This window comes from Colius striatus, chromosome 2 (genome assembly GCF_028858725.1).
Source record: "Colius striatus isolate bColStr4 chromosome 2, bColStr4.1.hap1, whole genome shotgun sequence".
NCBI lineage: Eukaryota > Metazoa > Chordata > Aves > Coliiformes > Coliidae > Colius > Colius striatus.
Genome location: NC_084760.1, coordinates 64,419,348 through 64,433,407, shown reverse-complemented (window position 1 = coordinate 64,433,407; position 14,060 = coordinate 64,419,348). Strand labels below are relative to the sequence as shown.

The following is a 14,060-nucleotide window of genomic DNA, read 5'->3' as shown; positions in this document are numbered from 1 at the left end:
CTTAGGAATCCTTAACTTCACCTACTATGTCACATTCTTCAGTTTACATTTGGAAGACAACAGAGAAAACTCATACTTCAAGCAATGTACTACTTTCTAACAAAGCTGATCTTGGAAGGAGTTAAGACTGCACATCTTGTATTTCTTTCTACTTTGCTCACTGCTTTATAAAGGTAGTGAGCTAATGCTACTTGTTCCCTTTTTATCTTCTCCTGGCCATTTGTTGTCTGCTAAAGAATCAGCCAGTGACTGACTGCCAACTGGAACAGGATGCTATACTTCACTGGAAGGACCACCATTTTAATCTTTCTATACAAGCCTATTCATAATATATTTGAATTTAAAATCCACTGAAAACCCAGGTACAGATACCAACCACAAATTAATGAAAACAAACTAACGTTCGTGTCCATGTATATATATCTCTGTGTGTGCACACGTGTAAATATATGAATCATACATGTTACTATATATGTTCAAAAACTTTATGTAGCCACATCTATTAGACAGCTCTACAACTTACATACAACTCACACTCTACTGCTTAGATTTATCTCTTTTGCATTGTAGATTTGTTTACTGACTCTTTTTATTAGAAAAATTTGTAATACTAAAGATTAAGTTAAGAGATAAATTGAGCATCTACTTAAGTGGTGCTCAATATTTATTCAAGCCACAAAGTCTCATATGCTGCCTCAGAGGAAAATTTCAAATCATTTAATATTCTTGGTTGATTCATTGGATACGTGAAGCTTCTGCGCTGACTGGGGAGGAAAATGAAGAGACATCTTATTATTGAAACTGATCGCTATAAAAAGTAATTAGTGAAATGCAAGAAAGAATTAAACATTCATAAAGCTTGAAGTATACAAAAACTGCAATCAATCGAAAAGGTGACAATGCCTTCTCGGAAAAAGCTATATTCAAATAACTTCTACTACAGAGGAAAGAAAAAAAAAAAGTCAATCAAATAATAAGGTTCAATCAAAATAACAGTTGGAGAAGCAGAAAAAGTTGCCCATGGTGAACGGAACATTAAACAGAGAAGCTGCATTTCTTGTGGGGTACTCCTTGGAGAACTGTGTATACCACCACCAAGAGTAGTGGTATACACACTGTGTATACTCTACCAAGAGTAGAGGGCTGAGCCCTCTACTCTTTTAAAAAGAAAGAAGGAAACACATACCAAAGCTCTCTCCTTCCATTCCAATAGGCCCAGGCTGAGGAGTCTCTCCATTCTTCAAGCAGTTATGAATGTATGCTGCCTTCCACCTGGCATACTTTCTGTGCTGGGCATTCTGGGGAAGGGAAAGGGCCAGTCATGTTAACCACTCCCTTCTGCAAATTAACATGTTCAAAATGGAAATATAAGCAGGTTTTCTACCTTGAGAAGAGATTACAAAACTGCTTTCTCTGCTATCCTCTGATACTCTTTTAAAGATACACATGTGAAATGAATTGGTGAATAAAAAAAGCATAAAATGATAGCTTTAACAGGAGCTCAGCATGAAAAGGAAAATGAGATCTTCAATTAGTGCAGCATATCAGGAAAAGGAAATAAATTATAACATGACCATCTAGTGTGAAAGAGAGTATCGTGTAGTAACTATTATATGGGAAAAAATAAAGAAAATGTCCTACACCCAAAACCTTAGATATCTAATAACTTCAGATTTAAACATCCAAAACTTGTAATGCTACTCCTTCTGATCAATAATATAAAAATATTTTTAAATACATGATTTAAAATTCTTAAAATGTATTTAAAAGCATGAATACAAAAAAGCTGCTGTAGTTGCAGATTAATGTGTGCTCAGGGGAATGTTCTAGGACATCAGTAATACAGAAACTACCTTCAGAGGAAGAGGCTATATGAATATCATCTTTAAAAGAACTGTTAATGACAAGTTGAATAATTCAGTTATTAGAAAGAGTAATACTTTAAAAAAATAATTACTATATTGACAGTCAATGTAACTGCCAACTGTCATCTGAAATGGAAGTGAGAATCTCCTTCTCGCCTTTGTATTTCCATTCCCATGGTTAACAGTTTCAAATTGATAAAATGTGGCAGTAACTACAGTATTTAAAGAAAATTAACATGATTTCTTAGAATTTTCAGTTTCTGGGATAAAGGAATGGAGAAAAAGTGTTTCACCTGGGTTTTTATAAATACTTCTTTTCAGAAAACATCAGTGAAATAAATGTTTGAATCCCAACTTATTTTGAGATTTTCCATTTCATTTTTTTAAATAACCTTTACTGTTCTTAACTACTTTAGTATGTCAAAACACAAAATGTAGATTTGCCACTTTGTATCTCCTGGGACTGCAACAAGTCTTTAATCCATGAAGAATTCTCAATTGTTACAGGAAATCTTAAACTGATTATGCAAATCAACTACTTTTGAGAAAGTTGCAAAAGGAATAAGGTAATACATTTAAACCAACAAAGCTGAGAAATCACAGAATCACAGAATCTCAAGGGCTGACAGGGATTTTGAAAGATCATCCAGTCCAATCCCCCCGCCAGAGCTGAACCACCTAGAGTAGGTCACACAGGAACTCATCCAGGTGGGTTTTGAATGTCTCCAGAGAAGGAGACTGAATGACCCATCCAGGCCACTTGTTCCACTGCTCTGTTAACCTCACAGTGAAGAAAGTCTTCCTTGTATTACTTTGGAACCTCTTATGTTCCAGCTTGTACCCATTGCCCTTTGTCCTACCACTGGCCATCACTGAGAACAGCCTGGCTCCATCCTCCTGACACCCACCCTTTACATATTTCTAAACATTAATGTGGTCATCCCTCAGTCTCCTCTTCTCCAAGCTAAAGATCCCCAGTTCCCTCAGCCTTTCATCATGAGAGATGCTCCACTTCCTTCATCATCTTGGTGGCTCTGGATTGAACTCTCTCCAGTAGCTCCCTCTCCTTCTTGAACTGAGGGGCCCAGAACTGAACACAATATTCCAGATGCAGTCTCATGAGGGCAGAGTAGAGGAGAGCGAGAACCTCTCTCGACCTACTGCCCACACCCCTTCTAACACACCCCAGGATGCCATTGGTCTTCTTGGCCACGATGGTACATTGCTGTCTCATGCTCATCCTGCTGTCCACCAGGACCCCCAGATCCCTTTCCCCTACACTACTCTCTAACCGTTCATTCCCTAGCCTGTACTGGTACATGGGGTTATTCTTTCCCGGATGCAAGACTCTACACTTGCCTGTGTTGAATTTCATTAGATTTCTCTCTGCCCAACTCTCCAGCCTGTCCAGGTCTTGTTGAATGGCAGCACAGCCTTCTGATGTCAGCCACTGTCCCCAGTTTAGTATCTCATTTGTAATACTTGCAAATATCAAATTACTAGCTTGATGCTGCATAAATGTGAGAGTCTTGAATGAACATATATTTGAGATGACATATAACTTATCTCCATAGGGAAAAAATAATAGAAACATGGAATGGTAGGGGTTGGAAGGGACCTTTAGAGATCATCTAGTCCATCTAGGTAGACAGAATAATCTCTCTTTAAAGTCCTGACTGACATTATATCCAATGTTTTTGAGAATTAATAACATGAAATTCAAATGTACTTCACAAAGTCTATTGTACTGTCATCTAGAACAGTAACAGCATAATGGGTATCTTCAGCAAGCTCCCTTGCTTACACTTAATATGTTGTTATCCACTGGGATGTTCACACAGCTCAGGAGAAAGATATGCTCTCCATTTTCACAAATAAAATGTCCTTCAAAAAATGCTTAATCTGATGACAGATTTATTAACATGCATTCATTACAACTTAGAAAGGAAAAGTACAATTGAAAAACATGGGTTTCTGTTGAATGCTTTCATTTAATAATCATTCCTAGCCAGGTTGTGTTACTGATTAAATTACTACATCAATACACTAGAAGACACAAAATGCACAAATATCCATCCAGATTTAGCAGCCCTGATATCCTCCCCCTCAGAATCACAGAAAATTGTTTAGGTTGGAAAAAACTTTAAAGGTCTTGAGTCCAACCATTAACCTACATCTGCCACTAAACCATGTCTCTAAGCACCACATCCACACATCTTTTAAATACTTTAAGGGATGATGTCCCTCCCTGGGCAGCCTGTTCCAGTGTTTAACAACCCTTTCTGAGAAAAAAACATCCTAACACCTAATCTAAACCTCTCCTGGCACAACCTGAGGTTGTTTCCTCTTATTCTGTCACTTGTAGCTTAGGAGAAGAGGCCAAGACTACAATCTCCTTTCAGGCATTGTAAAGGGTGATAAGATTTGCCCAGTCTCCCCCAGGCTAAACAACTCCAGTTCCCTAAGCTGCTCCTCTTCAGACTTGTTCTCCAGACCCTTCATCAGCTTTGTTGCCAGTCTCTGGACACACTCCAGCACCTCAATGGCCTTCTTGTACTCAAAGGTGTGGCCTCACCAGCACTGAGTATAGGGGGACAATCTCTTCCCTGATTCTGCTGGTCACACTATTTCTGATATGAGCCAAGATGCCATTGGTCTTCTTGGCCACCTGGGCACACTGCTGGCTCATGTTCAGTCAGTTGTCGATTAACACCTCCCAGCTCCTTTTCCACTGGGCAGCTTTCCACCCACTCATCTCCATGCTTTTAATGCTGCATGTGGTTGTTGGGGTCCAAGTGCAGGACCTGGCACTTGGCCTTGTTAAACCTTATACAACCTCCTCCTTCTAGCACTTCTTGTAGCTGGGCTTCTCTTTTGCTACCTGGAGTTAGCCAGGACTGCTGATAAATGATGCAAAGTGGCTTGGTAAGAACTTCCACTAGCTCCCTCAGTATCCCAGGGTAGATCCCATCCATCCCCATGGGACGTCTAAGTGGTGTCGCAGGTCACTAACTATTTCCCCTTGGACTATGGTGGCTTCATTCTGCTCATCATCCCTGTCATCTAGTTCTGAGGGCTGTGTACCTGGAGAACAAGTGGTCTTACCGTTAAAGACGGAGGCAAAGAAGGCATTAAGTACTCAGTCTTCTTCTCATCCTATTTGATTATGTTTTTCCCCGCATTCAAGAAGAGATGGAGAATCTCCTTAGCTCTCCTTTCGTTGTTGATGTATTTATTTAAATATTTTTTTTATTCTTTTATGGCTGTAGCTAGATTAAGTTCTGTTTGAGTTTTAGCCTGTCTAATTTTCTTCCCATATGACACTTACCTCTTCTGAGAGCTCCCCAAATACTGTTAGAACATCTATCAGAAGACTTGCAGTATAAAAGGACTTTATCATGTTTCTATAAAAAAGAAAACATTTCACTCACTTGGTAATCACATTTTAGAAGCCGGCATTTTAGATCACACTGACTTATTTCAAGCTAATCATTACTAATTTATTTTCTTTCATCTAATGTTACAGAAATTACTTCACAGTGTTCAAATATAGTAATATATTGGCTAGTCCCCTGACTGCTATGCAGACAGTTTTTAGTATATTTTCAAGATGGTCACGTGTTCTGCACTTAGTTTCTAGTTTGAAATGCCCAACACAGGACTTCCTATATTATCTTACAAAAAAACATCAGCATGCTGTAGTAATTGCTGTAAATCAAACCACATAATGTATCATCACAACAATTTTAATATTACTAGATAGAAGAAACTACAACATGTGTGATGACAAACTGTGATTTCAGAAGGCTTGCCTGTAGGTAGGTGAGCAATATCTTAAAAAATGCAGAAAGACATCAGTTACTGCTGGTATGTTAGAAACATACAAGTATTAACAAATTGAGTTTTCTGAAAATAAATGCATGCATTAAAGTCTGGTTCTTGTTTCAAGTCAAATTAAAGATAATTTGGATATTCAAATTTCCTGGCCAGTATCTTGATCCAGATAACAAACCCGAAGATTTTCACCTACTTATGAAACTGTCCAGCTCTGTCTTCATTGTCTGCATACAAAAACATTTTCAAAGCATAATTCTCCACATGAGCAGAACCAACAATTTCCTGAGTAATTGCTTCGTTATCACCAAATTGCTTTTTCATCTGAAAAAAGTTGAATAAAATACATTAATTACCTTATTAGACTCTAGAAATTATACAATCTAATTCAGACACAAGAAGCTGCTGGTTTAAACAAAGTACAAGGCAAAAATGAAGCAATATACACTTTAATTATTTTTACAAACTCTGGTTTCTAACAGAACAAACGCTAAAAGCAATATGCTAAAGAGAAAGCACATTATTTTGGAGGGAGAAATATTACGAATAAGGTGCTCTGAATACTATCTTCCATCTCAACACACTTAAAAACACATACAACTACAATATTGTAAGGGAATGGCTACAGATATTTTCCCCTTACTAGCTGAAAGACTAAGCACTCAGAAGCCTCTGTCAGAATTCAACACCGTTCAATTGATGAATTAACACATACTTTACAAAGACACTATAGGTCAGAGTGATCGTGTATCTTCCTATAAGGTTATTTCATTGCAGTTCATTACACCTTTCAAAGTGGTGAGCCCCACCTTGACCGGTTTAGTGACCTATGGATTTACTGGAATTTTCAGTGTAAGCACTATACTGCAATTCAAAGGCTTCTTTTCAAAGAGTACAAGAATCCTCAGCTTTCCTAATAAAAACCAGTAAAGCAAATAACCCTCTAACAGTTACAACAGGTGGATTTACAGCTTCTGAATAGGCTTACTGTTCACATGTAAGGAAATCTGAAGTTATCCTTAGAGAACAAAAACAGGAACACTGCATGATACTAACTTGCAGCCTTTATTTTGCCACAAGACTTAAAAACATTCCCTCAGTGGCAGTTATTTTTTTCACTGTGCATGTAGAGACAATTTAATCATGCTGCATTTCCTTACTTTTTAGATTGCTGACAATACATAGAATGTTGTTGCAAATTTACTCTATTTCAGTAGAGAAATATCAACTTTCTAAACAGAACTTCAAATTTGAAGACTTTCAAACACATACTCTGTGTAGCTTTCAAAAAGTGTACAAAGTGTAATTGTTTTGCTTGTAAGTGTACCACTAAGTTGCACGATGTATAACTGAAATGAAACACTGAAGCTAGAGGAAGAAAATTATTTGTTTCTATTTCACTAGCCTTTACATATCCCTTACACTCAGAAAATAGTTTCTTACTATACTTGTTCAGATGTTCAATGGAGATGATTTCAAATGCACAAATGACCGAGTTACATGTGCTTCTAAAAATATCAAAGTTAACCAAGTTGTTTACTTTTGAAATTAGCCTTCACATAATCTGTGATTCAGTACAGCAGTGCTGATGTTTTAAATGATGATTCATAATTTGTAACTAAATCAAGAAAATCTGGTTTAATTTTACTAAAACCATATAATTAAACAGCTACCTATTGGAAAAGTAAAAACACCACAATCATATGTAAAAATATTTGATAGAAATGTGTCTTTTGAATATAAAAAAATTGGTGTACTTAATTCACATAGTTGGAATATTACTTGCAAAGAACATATCTAGTAAATTCCAGATACACAGATTTATTCTTTGCTACAATAAAGCTTAGGATTGTTTGTAAGCTTCTACCTTAACCTGAAAAATAATCAATTGTAGCAACACACAGAAAGCTGTGAGAAACATTTTGCACACACCTGTGGCACACCTTTGTGTCCTGTGCTGGTTAAGGAAAGACTAAAAATGGCTACTATTATGTTACTGCAGAGGTCCAACTTGCCTTTATGGCCAAGCTTCCGAGCACCAGAATGCTGTATTAAATCTGCTTAGAAATGCTCTCAACTATCCTTCCACTACTCAGCTACAAAGAAAAAAGTTTGGTATCTGAGCACCAGCTGCCATATATACAATATTATCAGCAACTCAAAGACAAAACCATAGGCTTTTTTGCTTTTCTAGCCTTTCCAAATTTGAAACAAAAGGGGTAACTGAACTGGGCAGATTAGATGATGCAGTCTCACAAGGTATTGAACAAATTTTAACGATCTGTAGGAAATGAAGAGCAAAATCTTTCAGAGTTTTAATCTCACCTCTCCTGCCACCTCTCTTCCCTTTTGAATATGAAGACTAGATTCATTAAAAATGTCAAAATTTGATGAACACATCAAGAAGTGACTGTACACAGGATTTTCCATTGCTAGAAATCAGGCATAAAATACAGCAAGAAGCTCAAGGTATTAAAAAAAGACAAATCATTCATGTTTCACTTTTTTTTCTGAAGAATTTAAGGCTGTTGCAATCGTTTCACACAAACTATGCATTGCTATGGCTAGATTTTGGATGGAATCATTAATATTGAACACAAAAACTCATTTTTTCAACATTATCTTCTGCTTATGAATGAGCACTTAAACCTTAAAATCCACATATTACTTCTTTCTAGACTATTGAAAAAATAGAGCATATGAACAGAAACAGCTCTAGAACTTAAACTCACCATCTGTATAATGACTTTACTCTTCTTTATTTAACTTTATTTGTGTTTGCTTTTTAATATTACACGTCCACTCAAAAGAGCACAGCATTGCTATCTCTTATCCACAGAGATAAGATTGTGTTTACAAAAATTGATAGTGTAAGATCCACAATCTCTAAAAGAGGATACAATCAAAAATATATTTGTCTTTTAAAGATTCTTTTAAAAAAATTCCCTGGGCACAACAGCTTAGATGAAAAATTTCAAAAGCACTGAAGGACTAGGTTAGCCAGTCCTATAGCAGTTAAAAAACCTGTCACAGATTTCAAGGAATCAAAGACAAACGAATAAGAAAAGTCTTCTAGAATTCCTGTATTCATTTCATAATGAATTATGATTTCTCATGAGAGCATCTATTAAGTACTTTAATTCTTGTGGTCTAAATAAAACCTTGAATGAAATGTCTGCTGTATAAAATTTCAGCTATGTTTGTTCATGTCTGCATAAACAAATATAAACACACATACAATTTATCTCCTTTCTATTCAGTCAATTTAGTACATACCACTTAAATTTATACAATATGCCTGCACACAGAATAGTTGCATCAATGACTGATCACAGTGTAAAAGACAGTATTTGCAGAAGTTTAAAGAAAACTTAGAAGTTACATTATGAATCATTTTAGAGGAGATAATAAATTCTACTTACAGCTTCCAGTTGATCCATAAGTTTGGATAAAAATTTACGGCATTCTGGGGTTTTACTATCAATCTTCATCCCTGTTTGCATTGCATACAGACGACCTTTAAAGGAGAAAACACAAAAAACTGGAAGTGATTATCTACAGCAAAATCCATAAGCAAACAAAGCAATGCCATCCCCAGCACATCTGAAAGACCAACTTCTATTACGATTTAACAATGCAATACTAGCAAGCAATGAACGCAAAAACTAGGTATGTTCAGTCTTCCAGAGATACTAGGAGATAAGTGTTCTAAGACTTATGCATTATTTTTGTCATTGAATATTCACGCTGATTTCAAATTGATGCTTGTATCACTATTATGCAGTAGTAATTGCTTTTGTAAATGATCACCATCTTCATTTGCAACTCTCTCAAATGGGACTTCAAGTTTCTTTCTATCCCTAATTGTACATAAATAACTTTCATGTGACTTAAAACAACTGAGTTAGGCATCTATAATCTCCGTGTATATGCATACATAGCTTCAAAAGACACAAGATCGAAATTTGATCTGTAAATCAAACAAGATAGACTTTATTATTCCCTGCAAGTTGCCAGTTTGAAATATGATCTTGAAAATGAACTATTAATATACTCCGATTAAAAATGAGCTTTAAACTACCAAAAAACTAGGAATTTTAGATATGCACACAGCAGAACTTTACAAGCTTCAGGATATTATTTATCAATTATTAGGAAAATTTACTAGAATTACAATACAGAGGGACAACGGACAGAAACATTCAGTAACAAAATGCAGAACACTTTCCACAAAAAAGCTGTTCCACAAACTCTCTAAAACTCTCTCTCACCTAAAGGGAGTTCTATGAAACACTCTGAAAAGCAGAGCTTAAGAACTTAAAACCTGTAACTTCAATAAATACTACTATAAGCTAGTTATTAAGGCATAGCCCAGTATCCTTCTTCCTGCAGGACACAGAATTCTGTGATTCTTACTTGCTTCATAGCTTTGCCATCTCCTCATACACTACAGATAGCCTTTTCCTTTCAAGTTACCTCAGTAAACAGCAATAAAACAGTTCTTTTCAGACACATTCTTCTGCTGCAGAAGAAAGCATTATATACTCAAAAACTTCTCTCCCTTTTCCATCTATTATCAGTTTGTCTAAAAATATTAGATCTTTTTCTACAAAAACTACCTAGCTTCTGCTAGGATTTTAAATTCTGCTAGGATTTTCTGGATTTTAAAAGCAGTATTTTACATTACATTTACAACTGATTATTCAAACCAGACTAAGTGTACATTCCTTATTTTGGACTGCAAATCTGAAAAATTTTTGAATGTTGAGTTGCCCAAAAATTTAAAGGGCAACCAAAATAATGAAGTATTTGTGCCCTCCAATATCTCTCCTTCTACTACATTCAGCATTTATAAAACAACCTAGGACCTTTGTGTTCAAGTTTTCAGTAATTAACAACCAAATAAAAGTCTCCTGAGCAAAATTTCAGGAATGAATAAAGGCTGTGAACAACTACAACAATTGACCATGAGAAACAGAAGACAGCAATTTAAACAATTGCTATGTAGGTTCTATACTATGTAGGTTTCATCAACAACACTACTGTTAAGCTAATTACTTGTATATACTCTTTAGCCCATCTTATTTATATTCTGGATGCTGACATATTAATATTAGAAATTATAAAATCCACACATGTAAATTACATTTCAAAGAAATCTAAATACGGAAAGATAGAGATGTGTATCTAAAGCCCTCAAATGAATTTAAGTCTGCTGCCATTTAAAATACCATAGTCATATGATGAAGAGTTAATGTTTACAGTCTTCAATTACTGTTTTTTAAGTACATATTTGATTTTAAGTTTCATAGAATGGCAGGATTGGAAGGGATCTTTAGAGATCACCTAGTCCAACCCCCTTGAAGAAGCAGGTCAACCTAAATTAGGTCACACAGGAACACGTCCAGGCGGGTCTTGAAGACCTCCAAGTAGGGAGACTCCACAACATTTTTCATGGTACGATTTAATAATGTAGAACTTAGGAATTAACATAATAGATACTAGACCTACCCGCAATCTAGAGCAGTTATTTCTGATGCAAATATGAGGTATTTTCAGAAGAAAGTAAACTAATTTTATACTGATATAAACTAGAGTGACAAATTCAGAATAGCCTCCATCATCGCTGGATATAATTTTATCTTACTTGCTTAAGTATGTAGCTTCCTATCTCTTCCATAATTCATTTACACAAAAGAACTCTGTTTCCATATAAACATAAATCTTGTAAATACCTTGTAACGATTGAATTGATCCTCAAGACAAAAGATCTGCTTGTTACACTTCCCTTACATATATGTGGCTTTTTTTCACATTCATTGCAAATATATTCAGTTAAATAGTGAACGTCAGATAATTTTTTTTCCTCAATAATATCCAAAGGGGTGAATTTACAGGACTGTGCCCCCCATATGCTTTGTAGGTAGCCCTAAAAAGCCAGCTCTTTCCCCTCTTAAGATATCAGAGACTGTGAAAAACTCAGACTCCTTCAGGCTCTCCAATGAACAAATGCAGGATAGTCTTGAACATACAGCAAACACAGGTCAAAGAACAATAGTTAAAGATAAGAAACATGTTTTTCCTGTCTGTATATAAATTTACACTGTGAATGACACCACATAATGTTCCGTATATGTCCGTATATAAATTTACACTGCGAGTGACATCAAGCAACATTCCATAGCAACCTCACTTTCCTGCTAACACAAAAGACTGGGGCTAAAGTGCCCAAGAGCTCTCAGGTCATTGAAAATCAAATGACTATTAATGTGACTTGAGCTAAGATTAAATATGCTCCACCTGTCATAGCAATTACACACCTACCACACAACTTAACTACACACAGTTGCCACATCTAGCCATCAAATTCCAATTTCTATCAACACCTATATAAATTGGAAAGATTTCCTGCACGATCTTAGTACCCGGTAAAAGGGCAAAGCACTCTTAAGTTACCCTAACAATAATGTATATGGCAATCTTTAAGAACTTTCAAAGTTCAGAACTTTTGCAGAATCACTTCTTCACATACAGCAGTATGTTCAAATGAGCACTGCATAACAAAATCTGTCCAGAGACTGGCCTCCAATGAGGCAAATGCTGATGTATGAGCAAAAGCTTTTCCTTGTTTCTCAAGTAAGCGGTGATCAAGAAAGAGCACAATGTTTGTGAAAACTACTGTTGACAGAGCATCACTACCTTGTAGCATTCAGCAGGGAGTCTTGACCCAAATACCATTGATAAAACAACCTGATTGTAATGAAGTATGAGGCAACTTGCAGGTCAGAAAATGCTAACTGTACCCTACCAGTCAAAATCTGGAAAATTGGTTTCAATTGATGAACTGAAGATACAGAAGGAAAGTATACTCTCTACAGTTTCATACTCTTCTTTAACAGAGAAAATGTTGTAAAGTATGTTTAGGCACACTTACTGCTTTAATCTTTACTAAGATTATCACACAAATATTACTTATTAAGGATAAAAGATAGCAGCTGAAAGATGTGTTTTGATCTAGTGAAAGAAAGTTACTATGTTGTTTTCATTCCTAACGTGCAGTGAATGGGCAAATTCACTTCATTACTGATTTTTCAGCAGCACTGAACAAAATATAATTTTCCTGTTAATATCATCAGTGCAATTTTAAACTGGCAATTAATGGTCAAAAGACTGCCCTCCATGTTTATGTTGACAGGTAGCAGACAACTCATAAGCAAGAGGCAAAAAGTTTACCACCTCCAACAGCTCTGCTGAGAATGGCAAATAACATGAGTTTAGTTCTCCCCATCAGATCTGAAAGAAAATAGAGTAATTATTTACATTTCTTTAAATACAGCTGTCCTGGTTTCTATAATACTGTAAAACAGTGGAATGTATTATTACTGTGCTTGCTAAGTCACAAAAATTTTGCTTTAATGCAAGTGGTTCAATCTCTAATAACTAGAAGTTAATCTCCTGAATGGTATGGACACCATAGAAAGAAATCCTCTTACTGTTCTCTATTACCAATTGGATTATTTCACCTTTTAAAAATACTGCACTTGAGATGCCATTTTACACCAACGTTATTTCAGAGTTCTCTCTTCTCTACTTCTCTTCACACATTAAAAAATGTTTAAAGTGTACATCTCTAAAGACCAGAGTAATATACTGTAAAACTAAACCAATAAACTTATGTAAGCCATTTGCTTGGTAAATTTTGATAAAAAATTTCTTCTGAGAAAATTCAAGTTGCTGAAAATTCAGATACAAAAAGACAACTAAAGACATACATCATAGCTGCAAAAGTTCAAGTTTTAAAGCCTAAAGGAAGTATTTTAATAATGTAGACAATATTGGAAATAACTAATCTATAGTTCTCATAGCTCTTCACTTATTTGTAATGAAGATGTGGATCACATGGAAACAAATAAATGATTCAAAAAAATATTAATAGTTAATTTTAAGCTTGTTTTATGCAATTAGCTTTGTAGTAGATACGATCTGTATTTTTTGCTCCCTTTACTAAATCAAGAATCAACATAGATTTTTTTGTCGCCATAAAGTAAAGCAGTAAGGAGGTAAAGGAGACTACATAGAGCTAATGTCTAAATATTAATAAGTAGAGCTAAAGTCACTTGTAATCTCTTATGCACAAAGACAGAAATATTTTGCCAATTATTAACTACAAGAAAGTTTGCTCTCAGCTTGCAGACAGAACATTTATCTTCAGATTCATAAGGGCTTGGCAAGTAATCATTCTCAGAAAAATGCTTTGCCAAGACTACAAAATTTATGTCTTGATTTGTAGCCCTTAATCTTTGTTCAGCAAATACTAAGTGTGGGTATGCTGGATGGAATTATACAGTGAGCTTTACAGAA

General features: G+C 35.5%; 1 protein-coding gene across 5 annotated transcripts in view; it reads right to left on the bottom strand.

Annotated features, from left to right (window-relative positions):
* VTA1 (vesicle trafficking 1) overlaps positions 1 to 14,060 on the bottom strand; it is a 38,656-nt gene that overhangs the window by 15,665 nt on the left and 8,931 nt on the right. For 3 of the 5 annotated variants that reach the window (XM_061990814.1, XM_061990815.1, XM_061990816.1), the window contains exons 2-6: positions 12,936 to 12,992; positions 9,122 to 9,216; positions 5,896 to 6,023; positions 5,194 to 5,269; positions 1,187 to 1,298 (exon numbers count right to left, since the gene is read on the bottom strand). In XM_061990814.1, coding sequence (XP_061846798.1) covers positions 1,187 to 1,298; positions 5,194 to 5,269; positions 5,896 to 6,023; positions 9,122 to 9,216; positions 12,936 to 12,992 — 468 coding nt within the window. The remainder of the gene's footprint in view (positions 1 to 1,186; positions 1,299 to 5,193; positions 5,270 to 5,895; positions 6,024 to 9,121; positions 9,217 to 12,935; positions 12,993 to 14,060) is intronic. The other 2 variants (XM_061990817.1, XM_061990819.1) reach the window with 1 other exon arrangement.